The sequence below is a fragment of the Ranitomeya variabilis genome, chromosome 2 (assembly GCF_051348905.1).
Source record: "Ranitomeya variabilis isolate aRanVar5 chromosome 2, aRanVar5.hap1, whole genome shotgun sequence".
Classification (NCBI taxonomy): domain Eukaryota; kingdom Metazoa; phylum Chordata; class Amphibia; order Anura; family Dendrobatidae; genus Ranitomeya; species Ranitomeya variabilis.
The window spans coordinates 806,830,222-806,856,329 of NC_135233.1; the positions used below are offsets into that span (position 1 = coordinate 806,830,222).

At 43.3% G+C, this 26,108-nt stretch overlaps 1 protein-coding gene across 2 annotated transcripts in view; it reads right to left on the reverse strand.

The window, feature by feature from the left end:
- The window catches only part of COL19A1 (collagen type XIX alpha 1 chain), a 1,614,879-nt gene that overhangs the window by 483,482 nt on the left and 1,105,289 nt on the right, over positions 1-26,108 (reverse strand). For both annotated transcript variants that reach the window (XM_077289962.1, XM_077289964.1), the window contains exon 19: positions 278-322. In XM_077289962.1, coding sequence (XP_077146077.1) covers positions 278-322 — 45 coding nt within the window. The remainder of the gene's footprint in view (positions 1-277; positions 323-26,108) is intronic.

Consider the following 26,108-nt stretch of genomic DNA (forward strand, 5'->3'; position numbering starts at 1 on the left):
ATTAAATTAGTATGCTATATGAAAAATCACAATAAGGACCCAGTCTATAAAAACACTATAAAGATAAAAACAGCTGTGTTTGCATGGTGTATTAATTCTACAGTGATTTACAAAGTGACTTTATAGACTTGAATAGAACCACCCGTGGAGTAAAGTGTTGCCAGAAACAGACATCACTTGAACAAATAAGCTGAGTACAATTACTAGACATTTGCAGCAATTGGAAAACAGGGAAAAACATGCAAAAAACAAACGAATATGTTATGTAAAATTTTACCTTATCTCCTTTTTGACCAGGGAGTCCATCCAGTCCTTGTAAACCCTAAATAGAAACAAATGCATAATTTTTTTGGAACAATGCTTTTATGGTTTCTATAGTAAAAACTAGACATTCTTTTATGACAGCACTAATAATAATTTTGTTAAAATTTTGCTTTTTTTACAATGTTTATCAGTTTATTACTTAAGATAAAATTAGAGCATTATTATGTATGCTGTCTAGTGTTGTGTTAATACTAATTAGTTTTGTCTGGAACTCTTCTCAATCTGATTCATCTTGTTTAAGACACAAATCAAATGTATTACTCTTGCAGATGGGGACAATATATTAACATATTTTAAGGATTTTATTTCTGGTGTGGATTTGGAGTAAAAAATGAACTTTGGTAAACTTTTTTCCATGAATATCTAATGGTAAAACACCAAATTTATTACACAAAATGGCATTATTTTATGACAGGTAACTGAGCCTATACACCATGACACTACTTGTGCTTCATACAACACTTTTATGAACCGTCTTAGAATTCTGTTTTGAATAACAAACAGCAAAAACAGAGATGAAGATTGCTAAATATTTTTTGTATAAAAAAACCATAATATGAATTTATGGATGGAATCATGTTTCATAGGGTTCAATCTGAAGTCACAGTGCAGGAGTAGGTAAAGATCTTTATCAGTTGCAATGATATGATTTTGAATCTTGGAGGTCAGTCTGGGTAACACAATAAAAAACTGATACAAACTCTTTTTTTCCCAAAACTCTTTTTATCTTGCTTTTTTTTTCAATCAGCTTTCAACACTTGCAGAGAAAAAAAGTCTAATTATATTCCTGATATAGATGGATTTTTTAAATTGCAAAACATTTATATCTCAAAGGCTAGATTCTTTGCTGGAACTGTAATATGCTGCATTTCTTCTCAGAAAAATATATGCAGCATAATAAATGCACCAAATATTCTTCGAGGGAACTTGGCCTGTCACCTGTGTCACCGCTGCACTCTGCTCTCACTGTACGGCGGCACTCAGTCAGAGCAGGAAGCAGACGGCAAGGGACCTGACGGACATCAGATGGTGAGTATGTACTGTTTGTTTTTTTTGGTAACCAGGGTAAACATCGGGTTACTAAGCGCGGCCCTGCACTTAGTAACCCGATGTTTACCCTGGTTACCCGGGTGCTGCAGGGGGACTTCGGCATCGTTGAAGACAGTTTCAATGATGCTGAAGTCGTTCCCCTGATCGTTGGTCGCTGGAGAGAGCGGTCTGTGTGACAGCTCCCCAGCAACCACACAGCGACTTACCAACGATCACGGCCAGGTCGTATCGCTGGTCGTGATCGTTGGTAAATCGCTATGTGTGACGGGGCCTTAACCCACCTACAAAGGTTTCCATTCAGGGAATGCCCTTCCAACTTCAAACACTCCCAATATACAAATTAACTCAATGTTTGCAAACTTGCTCTGTTAAACTGGTTTGCTGGTGTGCTCATTTAGTCATATTTAGTATTATGATTTTTGTTGTGGTTTTCTAATAGACTTTAGAAATTGTGCAAACTGTTGGAGTCTAACAGTCAGGAGTCACATTTACTGTTTATTGTTGGTGTAGTGCTGGTGTAGCTGGAGTAAAGCTCCATAGGTACAAAGAATTAAGTAGTTTTGCATTGGGATCTGATAACTTCTGGAAGTTACCTTACATCAATTACACATTATTATCATAGTCTAAAGATAAATTATCAATGGTATACCCCAGAAAACCACCTTAATTCCGTAATATACAGTACATATAACACAGAAAACTGTTACAATAAAATTGCATCACTTTAGTTCTGTAAGCTCATACTAAAACTTGCACAATGTGATATGACGTTCTTTCCGTGGCTTGTCTAAAAGTTACATTCTAATCAATGCCAGGACACAAGATTTTCTAGCAGAATATTACTCAAAGAATCACATTGCCAGCACTGCTTTACCTGACTTAAGCAACACCCCTCCATATGATATAAAATATGATGTTGTCCATGATTCTGTTACACGTGTGTCTGAAGAGTTTGTTGTTACACAGCGTTATATAAAAAACTACAATACACTGTGTTCTGATACCCTTCTATTTTTCAGAAATTTGTGCTGCAGTACCACTTGTGTGGAATTAGACCAGACAGGCTACCTTTGCACCCTATGCAAAAATAAATGAGCCTTGTCATTGTGTCACTGATTTATCAATTTTGGTAGGTACCATCACAACACCCCAGAAAAGCGTCTTTTTTGGAGATGCTCTCACCCAGTCATCTAGCTATCACAATTTGGCCCTTGTCAAAGCAAATAAAATTGTTTCACTTGCAATGCATCAACTTCAAGAACTGGCTGTTTACTTGGATGACTAATATATCTCACCCATTGATAGGGGTCATTGTAATATAAGAACTGTTACTCTCTTAACCTGTCAATGATTTTAGTTTTATGGTTTATTCGTGTATGAAAGTGTTACTTTCCTGTCCTGGCTCAAGCACTGTCTCTGGGTTCTTCCTTCTTGGGCTAACTCCTTTTGAGCAACTCTGTGCAGAATTTCTCAGCGTAGGGTAATACTAACAAATCCCAAATTGCCAAAGGCAAATAATCCCTAATTAAGGACTAAAAATCTAAATTCCCTATCAGTATGTCTTTGGAATGTGGGAGGAAACCGAAGAACCCAGAGGAAACCCACGCAAACATGGGGAGAACATACAAACTCCATGCAGATGTTGTGCTTGGTGGACTTTGAACCCAGGACCCCAGCGCTGCAGTGCTAACCATTGAGCCACTGTGCTGCCCCAAGTCCTTTTAAGGAGAACCTCTTATTTGATTCATGCTTCCCGAACAATGGGAGGCATAAATCAGAGCCTAGCTGAACAATTGCAGTCAAATATATATTTTTATGAACAGCTGTGGACAACAGGGATGATCAAGACAGATTCAGCATCACCCCAGTTGGATTTTTCCCTCATCACTCTAGGTGATTGATAGAGCTCTTGCATGTGTGTACATAGATAAAGAACACGCAATTCTCTGAAAAAGGAGCATGGACTGAACCTCAAAAAAAGTATACATTGATCTCATGTCGATTGGCAAAATATATATTTCTGAACATGATGTTCTTAGTGTTTAACATTTTAATCAGGCTGTATGAAGCCCACCACCACATCCTGGTGAACCTCTCAGCGCATCCTAACTTATATTGCCTTAACCCCTTCATGAGGTATTTTCATTTTTGTGCTTTCGTTTTTTGCTCCCCTTTTTCCCAGAGCCATAACTTTTGTATTTTTTTGGTCAAAATGGCCATGTGAGGGCTTGTTTTTTGTGGGATAAGTTGCACCTTTGAAATACACCATTGGTTTTAACATGTCGTGTACTGGAAAAAGGGGAAAAAAAATCCAACAGAGGTGAAATTGCAAAATATCGCAATTCCACAGTTGTTGCTTTTTTCTTTAATATGTTCACTAAATGCTAAAACTGACCACCACTATGTTTCTCCAAGTCATTACAAGTTCATAGACACCAAACATGTGTAGGTTCTTTTTTATTCAAGTGGTGAAAAAAAATCCAAACTTTGGTTACAAAAAAAGGGGGCCATATTCTGAGAATGGTAGCTTCTCCATTTTTCATCATTTGAGGCTGGGTAAGAGCTTATTTTTAGAGCGCCGAGCTGTTGTTTTTATTTATACCATTTTGGTGCAGATACGAACGATCTTCTGATTGCCCGTTGTTGCATTTTATCGCAATGTAGCCATGAACAATAAAACATAATTCTAGGAATTATTAACTTTTTTCTTGTTACGCCATTTACCAATCGGCTTAATTCTTTTTTTATATTGATAGATTGGGCGATTCTGAACACGGAGATACCAAATATGTGTATGTTCTTTTTTTATTGCTTTATTTTGAATAAGGGGTGATTTGAACTTTTATATTTTTTTTAGATATTTTTAAAAAACATATTTTTTTACATTTTGCATGCCTCAACTGTCTCCATGGGAGACTAGAAGCTGCAGTTGTCTGATCGGCTCTGCTACATACAGGCAATGATGTTAGAGGCACATGTCAGCTGTTCAAAACAGCTGGCATGTGCCGGGAACGATATGGGTTCAGCGCCGGAGCCCACATTAAAGTTAGGGATTCCAAAGTGGGAGTACTATTAAGCCTGTCAGAAAGGGGTTAAAGGAGAAGCATTGTGTGCTAACCACCGTCGCAGCAACAATGCACCTGCAGGGCAGGTGGCCTGGTGCCTCACAGCAACCATCTTGCAAGACTGAGTCCCCAAGATTCCAGACCACACCACCAAACAAGCACAAAAATCACAGCAACAACGGCCATCACAGAGCACAACACCAAATGAAAAGAGCCATGAAACTCACCTTCCTCAAGCTCTCAAATGAGAGCAAAAATAGGCTGTAACCCCTTTTTTTGCAGTCTTCTGCTGATTTAACCCCTTAAGCCCCGAGGGTGGTTTGCACGTTAATGACCGGGCCAATTTTTACAATTCTGACCACTGTCCCTTTATGAGGCTATAACTCTGGAACGCTTTGACGGATCTTGGTGATTCTGACATTGTTTTCTCGTGATATATTGTACTTCATGTTAGTGGTAAAATTTATTCGATATAACTTGCGTTTATTTGTGAAAAAAATGGAAATTTGGTGAAAATTTTGAAAATTTCGCAATTTTCCAACTTTGAATTTTTATGCCCTTAAATCACAGACATATGTCACACAAAATACTTAATAAGTAACATTTCCCACATGTCTACTTTACATCAGTACAATTTTGGAACCAAAATTTTTTTTTGTGACGGAGTTATAAGGGTTAAAAGTTGACCAGCAATTTCTCATTTTTACAACACCATTTTTTTTTAGGGACCACATCTCATTTGAAGTCATTTTGAGTGGTCTATATGATAGAAAATACCCAAGTGTGACACCATTCTAAAAACTGCACCCCTCAAGGTGCTCAAAACCACATTCAAGAAGTTTATTAACCCTTCAGGTGTTTCACAGGAATTTTTGGAATGTTTAAATAAAAATGAACATTTAACTTTTTTTCACACAAAATTTATTTCAGCTCCAATTTGTTTTATTTTACCAAGGGTAACAGGAGAAAATGGACCCCCAAAGTTGTTGTACAATTTGTCCTGAGTACGCTGATACCCCATATGTGGGGGTAAACCACTGTTTGGGCGCATGGCAGAGCTCGGAAGGAAAGGAGCGCCATTTGACTTTTCAATGCAAAATTGACTGGAATTGAGATGGGACGCCATGTTGCGTTTGGAGAGCCCCTGATGTGCCTAAACATTGAAACCCCCCACAATGACACCATTTTGGAAAGTAGACCCCCTAAGGAACTTATCTAGATGTGTTTTGAGAGCTTTGAACCCCCAAGTGTTTCACTACAGATTATAACGCAGAGCCGTGAAAATAATTTTTTTCTTCTTTTTCTCAAAAATGATTTTTTAGCCCCCAGCTTTGTATTTTTACAAGGGTAACAGAATAAATTGGACCCCAAAATGTGTTTTCCAATTTGTCCTGAGTACGCTGATACCCCATATGTGGGGGGGAACCACTGTTTGGGCGCATGACAGAGCTCGAAAGGGAAGGAGCGCCATTTGGAATGCAGACTTAAATGGATTGGTCAGCAGCCGTCACGTTGCATTTGCAGAGCCCCTGATGTACCCAAACAGTACAAACCCCCCACAAGTGACCCCATATTGGAAACTAGACCTCCCAAGGAACTTATCTAGATGTGTTGTGAGAACTTTGAACCCCTAAGTGTTTCACTAAAGTGTATAGCGCAAAGCCGTGAAAATAAAAATTCTTTTTTTTTTCACAAAAATGATTTTTTAGCCCCCAGTTTTGTATTTTCACAAGGGTATCAGGATAAATTAGACCCCAAAAGTTGTTGTCCAATTTGTCCTGAGTACGCTAATACCCCATATGTGGGGGGGAACCACTGTTTGGGCGCATGACAGAGCTCGGAAGGGAAGGAGCGCCATTTGGAATGCAGCCTTAAATGGATTGGTCTGCAGGCGTCACGTTGCATTTGCAGAGCCCCTGATGTACCCAAACAGTACAAACCCCCCACAAGTGACCCCATATTGGAAACTAGACCTCCCAAGGAACTTATCTAGATGTGTTGTGAGAACTTTGAACCCCCAAGTGTTTCACTACAGTTTATAACGCAGAGCCGTGAAAATAAAACATCTTTTTTTTCCCACAAAAATGATTTTTAGCCCCCCAAATTTTTATTTTCCCAAGGATAACAAGAGAACTTGGACCCCAGAAGTTGTTGTTCAATTTGTCCCGAGTACGCTGATAACCCATATGTTGGGGTAAACCCCTTTTTGGGCGCACGGGAGAGCTCGGAAGGGAAGGAGCACTGTTTTACTTTTTCAACGCAGAATTGGCTGGAATTGAGATTGGACGCCATGTCCCGTTTGGAGAGCCCCTGATGTGCCTGGACAGTGGAAACTTCCCAATTCTACCTGAAACCCTAACCCAAACACACCCCTAACCCTAATCCCAACGGTAACCCTAACCACACCCCTAGCCCTGACACACCCATAATTCTAATCCCAACCCTAATCCAAACCGTAAATGTAATCCAAACCCTAACCCTAACTTTAGCCCCAACCCTAACTTTAGCCCCAACCCTAACCCTAACTTTACCTCCAACCCTAGCCCTAACCCTACCCCTAACCCTAACCCTAAACGTGACTGAAATATGTGGCACTGAAATACGTGGCACTGAAATACGTGGCACTGAAATACGTGGCACTGAAATACGTGGCACTGAAATACGTGATACGTGGCACTGAAATACGTGGCACTGAAATACGTGGCACTGAAATACGTGGCACTGAAATACGTGATACGTGGCACTGAAATACGTGGCACTGAAATACGTGGCACTGAAACACGTGGCACTGAAATACGTGATACGTGGCACTGAAATACGTGGCACTGAAATACGTGGCACTGAAATACATGGCACTATGACTGTCAGAAAATGTTCATTAAACGGTTAGGGGTGAGGTTAGGTGTAGAGTTAGGGTTAGGGTTTGGATCCCTTTATCACCTTGATGGTGGTGGGTGGCTTTTCAGTGTGTTTTCTGTTTTTTTTTCGATAAAAACGCATACGTTTTTAACGCAAACAAACGCATGTGCTTAAAAACGCAAGAAAATACTGCAGGCTGTATTTCTGAAAATGAACACATGCAGAAAAAAAACGCATGCGTTTGAAAACGCGACCAAACGCGTACAAAAAAACGCATGCGTTTGAAAACGCGACCAAACGCGTACAAAAAAACGCATGCGTTTTCAATGTTAAATATAGGGAAAAAACGCATGCGTTTTTTTGTGCAAAAAACGCTGCAGACAAAAACGCAAGTGTGAAACCAGCGACGCTTTTTATAGCAAAAAAGTTTTTGCGTCTCCACATTTTGAGACCTATAATTTTTCCACATTTTGCTCCACAGAGTCATGTGAGGTCTTGTTTTTTGCGGGACGAGTTGACGTTTTTATTGGTAACATTTTCGGACACGTGACCATTTTTGATCACTTTTTATTCCGATTTTTGTGAGGAAGAATGACCAAAAACCTGCTATTCATGAATTTCTTTTGGGAGAGGCGTTTATACCGTTCCGCGTTTGGTAAAATGGATAAAGCAGTTTTATTCGACGGGTCAGTACGATTACAGCGATACTTCATTTATATCATTTTTTTATGTTTTGCCGCTTTTATACGATAAAAACTATTTTATAGAAAAAATAATTATTTTGGTATCGCTTTATTCTCAGGACTATAACTTTTTTATTTTTTTGCTGATGATGCTATATGGCAGCTCGTTTTTTGCGGGACAAGATGACGTTTTCAGCGGTACCATGATTATTTATATCTGTCTTTTTGATCGCGTGTTATTCCTCTTTTTGTTCAGCGGTATGGTAATAAAGCGTTGTTTTTTGCCTCGTTTTTTTTTTTTTTCTCTTACGGTGTTTACTGAAGGGGTTAACTAGTGGGGCAGTTTTATAGGTTGGGTCGTTACGGACGCGGCGATACTAAATATGTGTACTTTTATTGTTTTGTTTCTTTTATTTAGATAAAGAAATGTATTTATGGGAATAATATATATTTTTTTATTATTATTTATTTAGGATTTTTTTTTTTTTTTTTTTACACATGTGGAAAATTTTTTTTTTACTTTTTTACTTTGTCCCAGGGGGGGACATTACAGATCATTGATCTGACAGTGTGCACAGCACTCTGTCAGATCGACGATCTGCTGTGCAGGGCTGCAGGCTTACCAAGTGTCTGCTCTGAGCAGACACTCGGTAAGCCACCTCCCTCCCTGCAGGACCCGGATGCCGTGGCCATCTTGGATCCGGGACCTGCAGGGAGGAAGAAGGTAGGAGACCCTCGGAGCAACGCGATCACATCGCGTTGCTCCGGGGGTCTCAGGGAAGCCCGCAGGGAGCCCCCTCCCTGCGCGATGTTTCCCTGTACCGCCGGTACACTGCGATCATGTTTGATCGCGGTGTGCTGGGGGTTAATGTGCCGGGGGCGGTCCGTGACCGCTCCTGGCACATAGTGCCGGATGTCAGCTGCGATAGGCAGCTGACACCCGGCCGCGATCGGCCGCGCTCCCCACGTGAGCGCGGCCGATCGCGTATGACGTACTATCCCGTCACCCGGAATTAAGTCCCAGGTCACCTTGACGGGATAGTACGTCATACGGGATTAAGGGGTTAAAATCACCTATGCCAAATGGGAGGAGTGCTGGTCCAAGAAAGGAGACAGATCATGCAGTACGCTGAAACGACGCTGCTCCTTTAAGACAATAAAAGTTAGGACCCACACTGAGAGGTTCGCCGTGACGTGGATTTCATACAGTCTTATCAGAATGTTAAACAATGAATCTCATGTTCAGTAATTTATATTTTTGCCTAGCGGCATTAGATCATTGTGTGATTTTTTGGAGGTGCTGTTCATGCTCTTTTTTATGCATATGACATAGAGACATGACAATCACATAGAAAGCATGGGAAAAAGCCATCTGGGGCAGCAACAGACTAGTCTCGTCTTTCCCTAAGGTCCCTGGCCAGCTATTCAAATGATATATTTTTTTCAAGCATTGGAGCTTTTATGAGAAAAATATATCTGACTATAATTGTGCAGTCAACCTCTTTTTCATGTTGCCTGTGGTTTTGCAGCATATATTAAATGAAAGGTTCCCTGTTAATGCTAAGACAGCAATGTACAGCCTGAGTATTAACTCTGCATCACATTCAGTTACCATATGTATATCAGGAGATTGTCTCACCATCCACGTTACTCACCTGGCTAATAATCTCATTAGCGAACTCAAACTGGTAAGCATAACAAACTCTTCTCTGCTAATACTGGTGCGGTTTACACACCTCCTCCGCAACACCGTGTAATCTTTGTAAGTTAGAATCCAGTTGTCCTGTCACTGCTGCCTTTGTGTTTGTGTTCTTATTGCATATGCCACTGCCATTGACCATCTGTCTGCTGATAGTATACAACTCCTGAGACTATCCACACTCCTGGCTCTGTCTCTTCTGGTGTTTCCTGCTCAGCTTGCCTGAATGCAATCCTGCATATCCCGCTGTCCTATTCGTTATTGATCCACATGCCATCTGGCAAGTTGTACTGTGCCATCACCTTTGGAAAGTATTGATCACAATGACCTACAGCTTAGAGAATTCATGTTTCTAAGTGAGTCCTTAGCAAAAAGTTTGTGAAATGATAATTTTGTAGTCGTTTAATGTAGATACTTAAGGTTTTTGGCAGAAAGTAATCTATATCAGTTGTCTTACCTATGAATCTAAACTGAGGATGTACAAGCACCTACACAATGAAACATCATGTAGTTATCTGAATATCTGTCATCTATTGTACATGATCATTTTCATAACTGCCATCTACACAATCTTTTCCATTTATCATAGGCCATTAGATAACAGAAGTTTAGTGACACATACTGTATGAAAATTGTTCTGTACAACTTCAAGGCTTAAATTATTCTGAAATAACACTTTTCATTGTTCTTTCCAAACAAATATGCACACTTATATGCATGTAACTGAAAATAACATCTGTTTTAGTGCTGCAGCAAAAAAAAAAAATCCATTCGGCAATGTGTTTATTTTTCTCTGCCGCTTTGCAATAGTGATAATTCTACATTTTATATTACAGTAACATTTGGTTATCATGTACCAAAGGTGTGCAAAAAAGGTCAATTTGAAATAGTTTAGCTAGAAACAGTGAGACATTTCAAGCAGAGCCCTGTTTTGAACTTACACTGCCCAAAGAACAAAGCTTCAGTATTCCCATTTAACCCCTTCACCACCGAGCCTGTTTTTAAATTCCTGACCAGGCCAAATTTTACAATTCTGACCAGTGTCACTTTATGAGGCAATAACTCTGGAACGCTTTGTATCCTAGTGATTCTGAGATTGTTTTTTCATTAAAAGTTGTACTTTAAAGTGTTGGTAAATTTAGACAATATTTTTTTGCTTTTTATTGTAAACAAATTAGAATTATGGGGAAAATTTAGCATTTTTCAAAATGTAAAATGTTATGCCCTTAAACCAGATAGTTATATCACATAAAATAGTGAAAAAAACATTTACCACATGTCTACTTTACATCATAGCCTTTTTTAAACATATGGGTATTTTGTTGGGAAGCTAAAAGGGTTAAAAGGTGATCAGCAATTTCTCTTTTTTTCAACATGTACAAAACCAATTTTTTAAGGACCACATCACATTTTAAGTGACTTTGGGGGGTCTCTTTTACAGAAAATATCCAAAATTGACACCATTTATAAAATTACACACCTCAAAGTGCTCAAAACCACATTTAAGAAGTTTTTTTTTAACCTTTCAGGTTCTTCACAGGAATTTTAAGCAATGTGGAAGAAAAAAATGAAAATGTTACTTTATCCCACAAAAATGTTTCTTTAACCCCAATACTTTTATTCTGACAATTGTAACAGTAGAAAAAAGACCTCAACATTTGTTATACAACTTTTCCTGAGTACACCGATGTGGTGGAAAACTACAGTTCTGGTGCATGGAAGGGCTTGAAAGGGAAGGAGTACCATTTGACTTCTGGAGTCTAAAATCATCGTTCTTGTAGAACCCCTGATGTGCCTAAACAGTGGAGACTCCATACAAGTGACTCAACATGTAAACTACACCCCACAGATAATTTATTTAAAGCTGTGGTGAGCACATTGAACACACAAGTGTTTCACAGAATTTTATAATGTTGAGCTGTGAAAAAGAAAAACACACTATACACTTTGTTGTGCAATTTCTCCTGAGTACATCAATACCCCATATGTGGTGGAAAACTACTATTTTGGTACACAGCAGGGCTCAGAAAGGAAGGCACGCCAATTGACTTTTGGAGTGGAAAATTATATGGAATAGAGGAAGCCTTGTAGCATTTCCAGAGCTCCTAATGTGCCTAAAAAGAAGAAACTCCTGACAAGGGATGCCATTTTGGAAACTACACCCCTCAATGAACTTATCTAGAGGTGTGGTGAGCACCTTAAACTCACAGAGGCTTCACATAATTTTATAGCGTTGAGCTTTGAAAATGAAAAAATATATTTTCTATATATCTAGAACAAGACATTTTCTTACCATTGACTCAGCAAAAACTCTTACTGTAGCTCTTATTCATTGTTGTCTGGACTATTGCAACTCTATACTAATTGGTCTCCCTCCTACTAAACTTTCCCCTCTCCAGTTCTTTGTGAATGCAGCATGAAACCGCTACACTGATGCCTTTTCCCTGTGCGCATCATTGTACTGGTTGCCCACCTAATACAAAGTTCAATATAAACTTATCACACTCACCAACAAAGTGTTCCACTGTTGAACACCACCCTACATCCCTCCCCTCATCTCTGTCTACCATCCTAGCCTTACCCTATTTTCTGCTAATGACTTAAAACTAAAATCTTCATAAATCTGAACCTAACATTCCCATCTTCAAGACTTCTCTTGTGCTGCGCTGATCCTTTGGAATGCACGACCCAGGACAATTCGATTAATTCCCAATACCCAGTTTTATCCCCTTAATGACCACCGATACGCATTTTAACAGCGGTAGCTAAGGGTACTTAAGCTGTGGAAAAAGTGTATAGCGCCCCCAGAGTCAGATTTTTTCTGGGGTCTCGGTTGCCTGGGGTATCTGAAACCCCAGAAAACATGATTCGGGTCGGTTTTTACTGACCCCGGTTTTGCGATTGCCATTATTAACCGTATAACGGCGGCCGCAAAAAAAAGTCTGATGTGCCATTTAATTTCTCTCTCCTCTGATGTGATCACACATCAGAGGAGAAATAGGGTCCCCGATCCGTCCGCGGTACCTAGTGGTGATCCTCAGCCCTCGTGCTTCCCCCATGGGTGCCGCCATCTTCTGCCGGGAAGAAAATGGTGGGTGCATGTGCAGTGCACTTGCCGAGATCTGCCGACTGGCACCCAGCAGATCTCGGGGTATCAGCTGCTAGGGTAGCCAAGACACCAAAGAACAGGATTCGGGTCGGTTTTTACCGACCCCTGTTTTGCGATTGACGTTATTAACCGTATAACTGCAGCTGCAAATAAAAGTCAGATGTGCCATTTAATTTCTTTCTCCTCTGATGAGATTGCATTGCATATCAGAGGAGAAAGAAATAGGGTCCCCGATGCCCCCCCGGTACCTCCCAATGCTCCTCAGCCCTCCTGCTTTTCCCCATGGGTGCCGCCATCTTTTTCTGGGAAGAAAATGGTGGGCATATGTGCAGTGCACCTGCCAAGATCTGCCGGCCGGCACCCGGCAACAATAGGAAGATTTTTCCTATTGGTTCATTTTGGTCACCATGATAGACCCTATCACAGTGATCAAAATAAAAAAAATAGTAAACAAACTCCCCCTTTATCACCTCCTTAGTTAGGAAAAAATAATAAAATAAAGAAAATGTATTTATTTCCATTTTCCAATTAGGGTTACAGTTGGGGCTAAAGTTAGGGTTAGTGTGTTAGGTGTCGAGTTCCCGCCTCTGCACAGGGGGACTCTCGAGCCATCTCCACTGCAGTCTCCCATCCTTCTCCAGCCGCAGTGGAGCCTGCTCAGCAGAGACATCGGTCCCAGCATCTGACTCAGGCAGATACTCTGCGCCTGGTTACTGCTGTTCTTCCAGGTTCTGCCATTAAGACCAGTGCTGGGCAGCGGCGAGCAGACGCTTTTGGAACTAAGTCCTGCTTTTCACCTTCTGAGCATGCCCAGGGTAAGATCTCTTATTGGAGGTCGAGGGTCACATGCTTTGATACTGCAGCAAAACCCATTGGTCCTCCAGGAAGGTCCTGAAGGTGCTCAGGCTCTGTGGTAGCCTCTCATTGGTCCTTCTTGGAAGGTCATGTACCTGCTGCAGCTATAAAGGGTTCGCATGGCCGCACAGCCATGCGCTACTATCAAATCTGTTATGTGCATGTGCCAGTGTAGTCACATTTATATGTGTTCAGGGACTCGGCTGAAATAAGCCCCTAGAATGCCTGCACCTCCGGCGAGGAGATTGTGTGCGTGGATTTAGGGCCCCGGCTGAAATAAGCCCCTAGAATACCGGCTCCTCCGGTGAGGAGATTGTATGTTTGCGTGACCACAGACTGCCTTCAGCTCGGCAGTTAGCTGTGAACTCCTGTGGGGTTAACAGGGCACAGTGTCTTGTTTCCGTGCGACTCTGTGAAGTAGCAGAGTTCGCTTAAACTGCCATATAGTGCCGTCATTTGCTAGCAGCAGGTTCCTCCTGCACGGTGGACCCCGGGCTGCAAACGCACCAATAATAACATCTATATTTACTCGGTGCGTTCCGCTAGCCCTAACATAATACTAGTGCCAGGGTCTGGCTAGCAATGGCAGGCAAACAGCAATCTTTGCGGACATCCAGCAGCTGGATGGTAGGTTGGTGGCTCTCGAGTGCACAACCTCAGCTGTGGATGTTACCGCAATAGCTGTTCAGGCTGCTAGCGTGGCTGCAGCAGCTTTGTCCACTGCCACTCCTGTTCCGACCCTATCTCGCCTCCCGCTGCCAGAAAAATTCTCTGGTGATGGTAAATCATGTAGAGGTTTCGTGAGCCAGTGCTCTATACACCTCGAGCTCCTGGCTGCACATTTCCCTACATAGCTGGCAAAGGCGGGATTCATTATGTCTCTCCTGTCGGACAGGGCGTTGGAGTGGGCTACGCCGCTGTGGGAGCGTGGCGATCATGTGGTGCAGAGTGCTCCGCTGTTTCTGAGCACTCTGAAACAGGTCTTTTTAGGACCTCGAGTCACCCATGATACGGCGCTCCAACTGTTGGCATTGACTCAGGGCTCGTCCTTGGTCAGCCATTTTGCCATCCACTTCCGCACCTTAGCATCTGAGCTGGAGTGGTTGGATAAAGCCCTCATCCCTATATTTTGGAGGGGGCTGGCTGACTATGTTAAGGACGCTCTGGCCACTAGGGAGATTCCCGCCACACTGAAGGAGTTAATAGCTGTATCTACTCGTATTGACCTCCGTTTTAATGAGCGGAGGTTAGAGCGAGCCCAGTGTAGGCAGAGGTTTCGGCTGGCTCCCACCTTCGCCAAACCTTTGAAATCTCCGGTCCAGGCACCCTAGTCACAGAAGGCCATGGAGGTGCTACGAGTGGGACCTAAGTCCCGGGCCGCTCGTGCACTTAGGGTCTGTCATGTTTGCCAGCAGTCAGGACATTTTGCCACCAGATGTCCTCAGCGGTCAGGGAAACGTCAGCGTCTAGTGTTAGTAGGTGGAGGTTCACTAGACACGGCAACATTTGCCTCCAAATTGTCTTTTAAGGGGACAATTACCATTGGCCCATCCACTCATTCGGTAGAGCTTTGCGTGGATTCCGGGGCGGAGGGCAATTTTATGTCTTCTGCCTTCGCCCAATGACACGCAATACCTCTGGTGATGCTCGCCCAACCAGTGACCGTACGAGTGGTGAATGGGTCAACACTGCCCTCACAGATTACACACCAGTCCATGCCATTTACTCTATCCATGTCGCCATCTCATCAGGAGATAATATCTCTGCTCGTCATTCCTAAGGGAATTGATGAGGTCGTCTTAGGGATACCTTGGCTATGGTACCACTCTCCTCATATTGAGTGGTCCACAGGCAGGATTTTGGGATGGAGTGAATCTTGTGGGGGTAGATGTCAGAGGGAATGCGTTCAGGTTGCTACTACAGAGGTACCCGCAGATCTCTCCTCTCTCCCCAAGCAATATTGGCCCTATGTGGATGCATTCTCCAAAAGGGCTGTGGAGACTCTTCCAACCTCACCGCCCCTATGACTGTCCTATTGACCTCTTGCCTGGTGCTGAGCCTCCCCGGGGTCGAGTCTACCCATTGTCTCTCCCAGAGACGGAGGCAATGTCTCAGTACATCCAGGAGAATCTGGCAAGGGGATTCATTAGGAAGTCTGTGTCACCTGCAGGGGCTGGTTTCTTCTTCGTGCAGAAGAAGAATGGAGAATTACGTCCATGCATAGATTACAGGGGTCTTAATGCCATCACCGTTAAGAACAAGTACCCTCTGCCCCTGATATCTGAGCTTTTTGACAGGCTTCGGGGAGCAAGAGTGTTTACTAAACTAGATCTGCGGGGTGCTTACAAGCTGATTTGCATCCGTGAGGGGGACGAATGGAAGACGGCTTTTAACACCAGGGATGGGCACTATGAATATCTGGCGATGCCCTTTGGGCTTTGCAATGCCCCCGCCATTTTCCAAGACTTTGTAAATGATATCTTCCGGGATATGCTCTACACCTCGGTTGTAGTCTACCTGGATGATATTCTCATCTACTCTCCAGATATAGACTCCCACCGGAGAGATGTGTGCAAAGTCTTCAACCTCTTACGGGCAAATTCCCTCTATGCCAAGTTGGAGAAGTGTGTGTTTGAGCAGGAGTCTTTGCTTTCCTGGGCTATATCATCTCGGCCCAAGGATTGGCTATGGATCCTGCCAAGCTACAGGCTGTGAAGAACTGGCAAGAACCCCATTCTCTCAAAGCGGTACAGCGCTTTATGGGGTTCATTAATTACTATCGCCAGTTCATTCCCCACTTCTCAACTTTGGTAGCTCCTTTGGTTGCCCTCACCAAAAAGGGAGCAAATCCCAAGTTGTGGTCAGAAGAGGTCTCCAAGGCCTTCCTCTCTATTAAGTCCCACTTTGCTAGTGCTCCCATTCTACATCGCCCTGATGTAGATAAACCTTTCATAATGGAGGTGGATGCCTCACCTGTCGGTGCTGGAGCAGTCCTATTCCAAAAGGATGCTCAAGGTCAGAAGCATCCCTGCTTCTTTTTCTCTAAGACCTTCACACCAGCGGAGAGGAATTATTCCATCAGGGACAGGGAGTTGCTAGCTGTGAAGTTGGCCTTCTCGGAGTGGAGACATCTCTTGGAGAGGGCTTGTTTTCCCTTCCAAGTTTTCACCGACCACAAGAACTTGGTCTATATTCAGACTGCCCAGCGGCTAAATTCTCGCCAGGCCAGATGGTCCCTGTTCTTCTCCCGGTTCCATTTCACCCTCCATTTTCTCTCTGGGAAGAAGAACATTCATGCCGATGCTCTCTCCCGCTCTGTAGTGTCATCAGTGGAGGAGGAGGAGGAACCTCGGCTTATTGTTCCTTCTGAGAGTCTGAGGACTGTGGCTCCAGTTTCGCTAGAGTCTGTGCCCCCGGGTAAGACTTTCGTGCCAGCAAATTTGTGACCGGAGGTTCTCTCTTGGGCTCACTAGTCCAGGGTGGGTGGACACTTTGGGACCAAAAGGACATCTGAGCTTCTGGCGAGGACGTACTGGTGGCCGCATATGGCCCGTGACGTCGGAGACTATATTCTGGCGTGTGTCTCCTGCGCCAAAAATAAGTCTCCTCGACAACGACCAGCTTGCTTACTTTATCCCATGCTGGTGGCAGACAGGCCCTGGGAGATGGTCGGGATGGACTTTGTGGTGGGCTTACCCAAGTCCCATGGCTGCAGCATTATTTGGGTGAACACCGACCATTTTTCCAAAATGGTGCACTTGGTGCCTCTTCCACGGCTACCTTCTGCACGGGCTCTGGCAGCGTTGTTTATTAAACATGTCTTTCGCCTACACGGTATGCCGGACAAAATTGTCAGTGACTGGGGTCCCCAGTTTGCGTCTCGGTTCTGGAGAGAGCTTTGTCGTCTACTCAGCATTGAGTTGAATCTCTCTTCAGCATATCATCCCGAGACGAATGGGTTGGTAGAGAGGGCCAACCAGACTCTGGTCACATATCTGCAACATTTTGTTTCTGCTAGGCAGGATGACTGGGCATCCTTGCTACCGTGGGCGGAGTTTGTGCTTAACAATGCCGTAGCCGACTCCACTGGTCAGACTTCATTCCTCCTTAATTACGGTCAGTATCTGCGGGTTCCTGTGCCTATGCCCGTGTCTTCTGCCAACTCCAGGGTTGCAGACTGGGCTGTGGATGCACGGAACATTTGGGACCGCACTCAGGATGCCATCCAGGCCTCCAAGGAGAGAATGAGGTCCTCCGCCGATGCACATCGGCGCCCCGCTCTGATCTTTGCTCCTGGCGACTTAGTGTGGCTCTCCACCCATAACATCAAGCTGCGAGTTGAGTCCACTAAGTTTGCACCTCACTACTTGGGTCCCTTCAAGGTCCTCGAACAGGTTAACCCTGTGGACTGCCATCTGGCCCTTCCTCCACGCCTGGGTATCACGACACCTTTCATGTGTCCCTCTTAAAGCCCGTATACATGTCCCAGTTTTCTGAGTCATCTGCCGGGACATCGGGTTCATCTTCGGATGATTACAAGGTGAACGCTATCTTGGGGTGCAAGGTGATACATGGCAAAAAATTTTATTTCGTGGATTGGAGGGGTTATGGCCCCGAGGACAGGTCCTGGGAGCCTGCTGAGCATATTCGAGCTCCGCAGCTCATTGCTGCCTTCGAACTTAGGGAGGTCCAAGGAGGGGGGCCCTAGGAGGGGGGTAATGTTAGGTGTTGAGTTCCCGACTCTGCACAGGGGGAATCTTGAGCCATCTCCACTGCGGTCTCCCATCCTTCTTCAGCCACAGTGGAGCCTGCTCAGCGGAGACGTCGGTCCCAGCGTCTGACTCAGGCAGATACCCTGCTCCTGGTTACTGCTGTTCTTCCAGGTTCTGTCATTAAGACCAGTGAGGTCAGCGGCGAGCAGACGCTTTTGGGACTAAGTCCTGCTTTTCACCTTCTGAGCATGCCCAGGGTGAGATCTCTTATTGGAGGTCGAGGGTCACACGCTTTGATACTGCAGCAAAATCCATTGGTCCTCCAGGAAGGTCCTGAAGGTGCTCAGGCTCTGTGGTAGCCTCTCATTGGTCCTTCTTGGAAGGTCATGTACCTGCTGCAGCTATAAAGTATCAAAGTATCAAATCTGTTATGTGCATGCGCCTGTGTGGTCACATTTATGTGTGTTCACGGACTCGGCTGAAATAAGCCCCTAGAATGCCGGCACCTCTGGCGAGGAGATTGTGTGCGTGGATTTAGGGCCCCGGCTGAAATAAGCCCCTAGAATACCGGCTCCTCTGGTGATGAGATTGTATGTTTGCGTGACCACAGACTGCCTTCAGCTCAGCAGTTAGCTGTGAACTCCTGTGGGGTTAACAGGGCACAGCGTCTTGTTTCCGTGTGACTCTGTGAAGTAACAGAGTTCACTTAAACCACCATATAGTGCCGTCATTTGCTAGCAGCAGGTTCCTCCTGCACGGTGGACCCCGGGCTGCGAACGCACCAATAATAACATCTATATTTACTCGGTGCATTCCTCTAGCCCTAACATAGTGTTGGGTTTAGGGTTAGGGTTGAGATTAGGGTTTAGATTAGGGTTAGGGATTAGGGTTAGGGTTGGGATTAGTGTTAGGTTTGGGATTAGGGTTAGGTTTGGGATTAGGGTTATGGTTAGGGTTGGGATTAGGGTTAGGGGTGTATTGGGATTAGGGTTGGGATTAGGGTTAGGTTTCTTGTTAGGGTTATGGTTAGGGGGGGGGTAGGGGGGGGCCCCATTTGGAAGTTCGCACCGGGGCCCATAACTTTGTAGTTACGCCACTGTTCAATATCCATGTATGAAATATTTGTATAATCCTTTTAGAAAGTTTTCCTGCCTAATTTAAAAATTAACATTTTAGGAGTCCAGCCTCATCAGGTCTAATACATTTATTCAATATTGTTTGCAGTTTGTATTGTGAAACATGATGTAACATATCACTTGAAGAATAAAGCAAACTCATTAAATTTTATGGTATATCTTCCAATCACCGTCTCTCATTTTCCAGACATTTCGGATAAAGTTTGTGATTTGAATCTTCATATACAGTACAACAAAGTCAGGATCTGGGCAAATAAGTGATATGGGAACATCTGACAAGTGGTGCTGTAGATTTTAAAATGAAAACTACTTCCTAATAATAAATTTTGATAAGTCAATAAGGCAACTTAGGGTCATTAACCCTTTCACGACATGCACAGTAATAGTACGGCGCATGTCGTGTCTCCCCCTTTGATGTGGGCTCCGGCAGTGAGCCCACATCAAAGTCGCGACATGTCAGCTGTTTTGTACAGCTGACATGTGCACGCAATAGCGGCGGGTGAAATTGCTATTCACCCACTGCTATTAACCTGTTAAATGCCGCTGTCAAACGCTGACAGCGGCATTTAACCGGCCCTTCCGGTCCTTGAGACCTCTATGGTTACTGATGCCGGCCTGCTGTGAGCACCCCCCTGTGGTCGGCGCTCACAGCACACCTGCATTTCAGCTGCATAGCAGCAATCTGATGATCGCTGCTATGTAGCAGAGCCAATCAGGTTGTGCCAGCTTCTAGCCTCCCATGGAGGCTATTGAAGCATGGCACAAGTAAAAAAAAAATGTTTTTAAAAATATGAAAAAAATATAAAAAATATAAAAGTTTAAATCACCCCCCTTTCGCCCCATCCTAAATAAAACAATAAAAAAAAATCAAACCTACACGTATTTGGTATCGCCGCGTTCAGAATTGCCCGATCTATCAAGAAAAAAAAAAGCATTAACCTGATCGCTAAACGGCGTAGCGAGAAAAAAATCCGAAACGCCAGAATTACGTTATTTTGGTCTCCGCGACATTGTATTAAAATGCAATAACGGGTGATCAAAAGAACGTATCTGCACCAACATGGTATCATTAAAAACATTAGCTCGGCACGCAAAAAATAAGCCCTCAACCGACCCCAGATCATGAAAAATGGAGACGCTTCGGGTATCGGAAAATGGCACTTTTTTTTTTTTTTAAGCAAAGTTTTGAATTTTTTTTCACCACTTGGATAAAAAATAACCTAGACATGTTAGGTGTCTATGAACTCGGAATTACCTAGAGAATCACAGTGGCAGGTTATTTTTAGCATTTAGTGAACCTAGCAAAAAAGCCAAACAAAAACAAGTGTGGAATTGCACTTTTTTTGCAATTTCACCACACTTGGAATTTTTTTCCCATTTTCTAGTAAAAGACATGGTAAAACCAATAATGTCGTTCAAAAGTACAACTCGTCCCACAAAAAATAAGCCCTCACATGACCATATTGATGGAAAAATAAAAAAGTTATGGCTCTTGAACTGCAGCCTGGTAAAAGTTCCCACGCTCGAGTTCATATGAGGACATCCAGCAGAGGGCACCTCACCGCAACTCAAGGTAACTCCAGGTCACCCCGCTTTCCATTCAGTCCCCGGGGGTTTTACAGGCACGAGCACTGCTTTAGCAGAGCTCCTGGCTGTAAAATGATTTAACCCCTTCAGATGGATTTACTTTGTGGGACTGACCTGAGCATCGGAAGGTATGAGATATTGTTTTTTTATTTTTCCTTTGTTACAGAATGAGGGTCATCATGTGGATTACCAGTATAATAAAATATTACAACACCCTGTGTCTTTATTTCATTAAAATACTTTTTAAAAATGTGTGTGTGTTTTATTAACCATTTCGTACTTTTGGATTAATAATGTATAGGTGTCAAAATTGACGCCTCTCCATTATTAATCTGGCTTAATGTCACCTTACAATAGCAAGGTGACATTAACCCTTCATTACCCCATATCCCACCGCTACTCGGGAGAGGGAAGAGAGTGGCCAAGTGCCAGAATAGGCGCATCTTCCAGATGTGCCTTTTCTGGGGTGGCTGGGGGCAGATGTTTTTAGCCAGGGGGGCCAATAACCATGGACCCTCTCTAGGCTATTAAAGGGAACCTGTCACCACGTTTTTGGAAGATGGGATAAAAATAGCGTTAAATAGGGGCAGAGGTGGGCGTTACATTAGTGTGTTTGTTATGCGTTTATTACCCACCTAAGTTGCCGAAATAACTTTGCAAAGTCTCCGTTTTCGCCTGTCAATCAGGCTGGTCAGGTCGCATGGGCGTGGTGTCTTCACCCAGATTTGGCGTAGTTTTCCGTTGGTGGCGTAGTGGTGTGCGCATGCCCAAGGTCCCGAATCCTCTTCCAGGGGATTTAAAATAGCGCGGTGTTCGTTATTGCATTGGTGATCGGTGGGCGCGGCCATCTTCCTTTGGCCGCGCGTGCGCAGAAGCGGCGCTCTGCTGGCCGCGGCTTCAGGAAAATGGCCGCCGCGATGCCGCGCGTGCGCAGATGGATATCGCGGCGGCCATTTTCCTGAAGCCGCGGCCAGCAGAGCGCCGCTTCTGCGCACGCGCGGCCAAAGGAAGATGGCCGCGCCCACCGATCACCAATGCAATAACGAACACCGCGCTATTTTAAATCCCCTGGAAGAGGATTCGGGACCTTGGGCATGCGCACACCACTACGCCACCAACGGAAAACTACGCCAAATCTGGGTGAAGACACCACGCCCATGCGACCTGACCAGCCTGATTGACAGGCGAAAACGGAGACTTTGCAAAGTTATTTCGGCAACTTAGGTGGGTAATAAACGCATAACACACACACTAATGTAACGCCCACCTCTGCCCCTATTTAACGCTATTTTTATCCCATCTTCCAAAAACGTGGTGACAGGTTCCCTTTAATATCTGCCCTCAGTCACTGGCTTTACCACTCTGGTGGAGAAAATTGCGCTGGAGCCCACGCCAATTTTTTCCGCGATTTAAACCTTTATTTTACAAGCTACAGTGCCCAAATTTTGCACATACATACTACTAACATTAGTAGTGTGGAATATGCAAAAACAAAAAAAGGGATATGAGATGGTTTACTGTGTGTAAACCATGTCTCATATCCTGTCGGGTTTGTGAAGGAGAAATGAAAAGCCGGCAATTGAATTACAGGCTTTTCACATATATCGCGCTGAATTAAATATAAATACAGAATATATATATATGTGTGTCTCAATGACATATATATATATATATATATATATATATATATATATATATATATATATATATATATATATATATATATACTGTATATATGTTTTAATGAACATTTGAGCACATAAATCCATTAGATGTCGGTTTTGCAAGCCTGCGAGAAAATATCGCAGTACGGATGCCATACGGATTACATACAGAGGATGCCATGCGCAAAATACACTGACACACCCTGCCTACGGATGACATACGGACCACTATTTTGGGGACTTTTCTGCGTATTACGGCAGTAAAAAACTGACCGTATTTACATACGCTGAGTGTGACGCCGGCCTTAGGCTTTAGATAAATGGAGCATCTCTATGTGACAAAACTTTCACAATATGGGTAAAATGCAGATTTGTGCCATCTGAAAAATGCAGCTATCACAGGGAACATTTAACTTTGCAAGGTGCCTTTGTTCATGCATTCATGGGCTAAATCATAGTTATCAATCTGTGAAAGTGTAAGGCTATGTGCACACCTTGAGTAAATGAATGCAGAAATTTCTGCATCTCTTGGCAGGGAAAAACACAGCAGCAAAAATGCACTTTTTGATGCATTTTTGCTCTGCGTTTTTGACTGATTTGAGTGAGGTCAATGGTGAAAAACATTGGCAAAATCACACATAGAATTGACATGCTGCAGATTATTTTCTGCACCAAATCTGCAAGTCAAAAATACTCAATGTGTGCATAACACTTCGGGCTTGTCAATCACTTTGCTGACATCAAAATTGCTTCAGGTTTTGCTCGCAAGTCTGCACCCTCCATTCCTCACTTGAACTTTGGTTCCTATTAGCTTAGTCTCTAGCTTATTGTATTGGCATATTCCTGTTTTGCCTCACCTGTTATCGACCCGGCTTGCCTTTTTGCTTATCCTGATCTCTACGCTTCAAACCTTAACTACAAATTCTGAATCTGTGCTGCCCACCCTGACCTTGGACCGTCTGACTACATTTCTATCTTGAACACCCCTATCCTATACCTCAGTCTCTTACCCTTTGGTCAGCTGCTGAAGTCCCGGTGACTGCCCTGGAGTGATACTGGGTGTCTACCAGTTGCCCAGCCTGTCCTCGCCAGAGGCTTTAGTGAATACCCTGTAGCCACTTAGACATGCCCCTCCAGGGTAAGCCTGATCCGTGGCAGAATGGGTCCATACCCACCAGTGTTACACTTTCTATAATGCATCCATGTGAACATGCAATTTGAAATGCCCCAATGGAATAAACATCAGTCTGTTATCGAGTTATGTGTTAGTAAGTACAAGTTTTAGTTGATTTATGAGATATTACTCTGTAAACTCTCAATAATTATTCTATTAATGTCAAATTTCTAATGTATGGTGCATGATGTATTTCAGAATGGATGTCTTATTTGCAGAAGTGTAATGTCATAGCAAAAACTATAACATAATGACAGTAGTCGTCTTAAAAGGGTTTTCTACAACCCATGAATGGGTAAAGACCTGCAAATACAAGCACATTTGCAATTTATCTCTTATTAAAAATCTTCACAATTCTTATGATTTATAATTTTATAGTTTACTTTTCATTGCCTTTGCTACTGGCCACTTTGTCAGTTTATCAGCGGTAGTCGGTTTCCTAGGAAAAGTGAACTCATTTGCAAGTATTTTGCTATATAGGGAGACCTTGCTGTCACAACTGGCCAGATTGCTGGATCTGGCCAGCTTCAGTGACCTTGTGCTTCCATGATGTTGACTCAAAAAGCACTCCGCTCTTGCCAGCAGCATGACCATGAAGTGGCTCTGAACTGTCAGTCTTCAGGAGCGCACTGTCCCTCAGGAAGCAGAAAGCTAGAGGGCAGAAGATCGGTGTGATCCTGAATTAAGATGATTAGTTAACTCCTTTAAAGAAGAATCCATGAAAAACTAGAAAACATTTTCAAGTTGAAAATGATAATATAACTAAAAATATACTTATACTAGTTGGCCTGTGCGAAATTTTCGCACATTGGTCTCCGGGGGCACAGGCAATTTCCAAAAAAGCAAGCTCGTCAAATGTAAATGTATTAATGACATGATGAACACAGACAGGTATTTATATATGTAGATTGTTAATACAAAAAATTGGTTTGATAAGTAGAGGCCAAAAAATTTCTTAGCTAATTAAAATATTGCTGTTATAAAAAGTCCTTAAACACAACATTGGCGGTGATAATGTCTGTCTGAGTGACTTTTTGATTGTAAGTATCGCTTACACAAACATGTATATTTTTGAAGCTTTGCACTCTTGAAAATGCCACGTACAACTGGCCGTGTGTGAACCCTGGTTTTGGTAGGAACAGGCCAGCTGTTTGAAGCGTTTGTCCCTGTGCTTTATTAATGGTCATTGCAAATGCCACTTTGACTGGGAATTGCTCTCTGCTCAGGTGGAAAGGCATAGTTGGATCGGAAGGTGTGAGGTTAATTTAAGGTATGATAACTGTTTGAGTGGAATTAATGACTTTTGCAGTGATTGTTTAATTGACTAAATTAGTAATGACTAATCTTGCTCCATTGATGAGTCCTTGTTTAGCATAAACATTTCTTAGCAACATGATAATTGTATTTTTTTTCAAGACCAACTTATGAGGGGTACGCTGGAAGGGTTTACGACCGACTTCACCTAAATAGAGCTTTGCTGAACAATATGGACATACTTTATCCATACTCCCAACACTGTGGGTTTAAACTTCATTGTCTGGAAGTAATAAGCGAGCACAACAGTATGTCTTTGGAAGTGAATGTTGGCATCTCCTTGCACAGATGTCTTGTTGTCGACCCAGGAAGTAATGAGGAGGAACTAAATCAATACAGTGCTCTTGCAGTAGTGTTCTACACTGATTACTATCTGTTGTCTGTGCTTCTGTTGAGCCTGTCTATGGTTTTCAAGTCTTTGCTGCCTTTGTTCATGAGTAGTGTTGAGCATTCCGATACCGCAAGTATCGGGTATCGGCCGATATTTGCTGTATCGGAATTCCGATACCGAGATCCGATACTTTTGTGGTATCGGGTATCGGTATCGAAACAACATTAATGTGTAAAATAAAGAATTAAAATAAAAAATATTGCTATACTCACCTCTCCGACGCAGCCTGCACCTTACCGAGGGAACCGGCAGCGTTGTTTGCTTAAAATTCGCGCTTTAACTTCCTTACGCGAAGTCCCGGCTTGTGATTGGTCGCGCGCCGCCCATGTGGCCGGGACACAACCAATCACAGCAAGCCGTGACGTAATTTCAGGTCCTTCAGGATTTTAAAATTACGTTCCGGCGTTGTGATTGGTTGCGTCGCGGTCACATGGGCGACGCAACCAATCACAAGCCGTGACGTCACGGGAGGCAGGAGACGCGCGC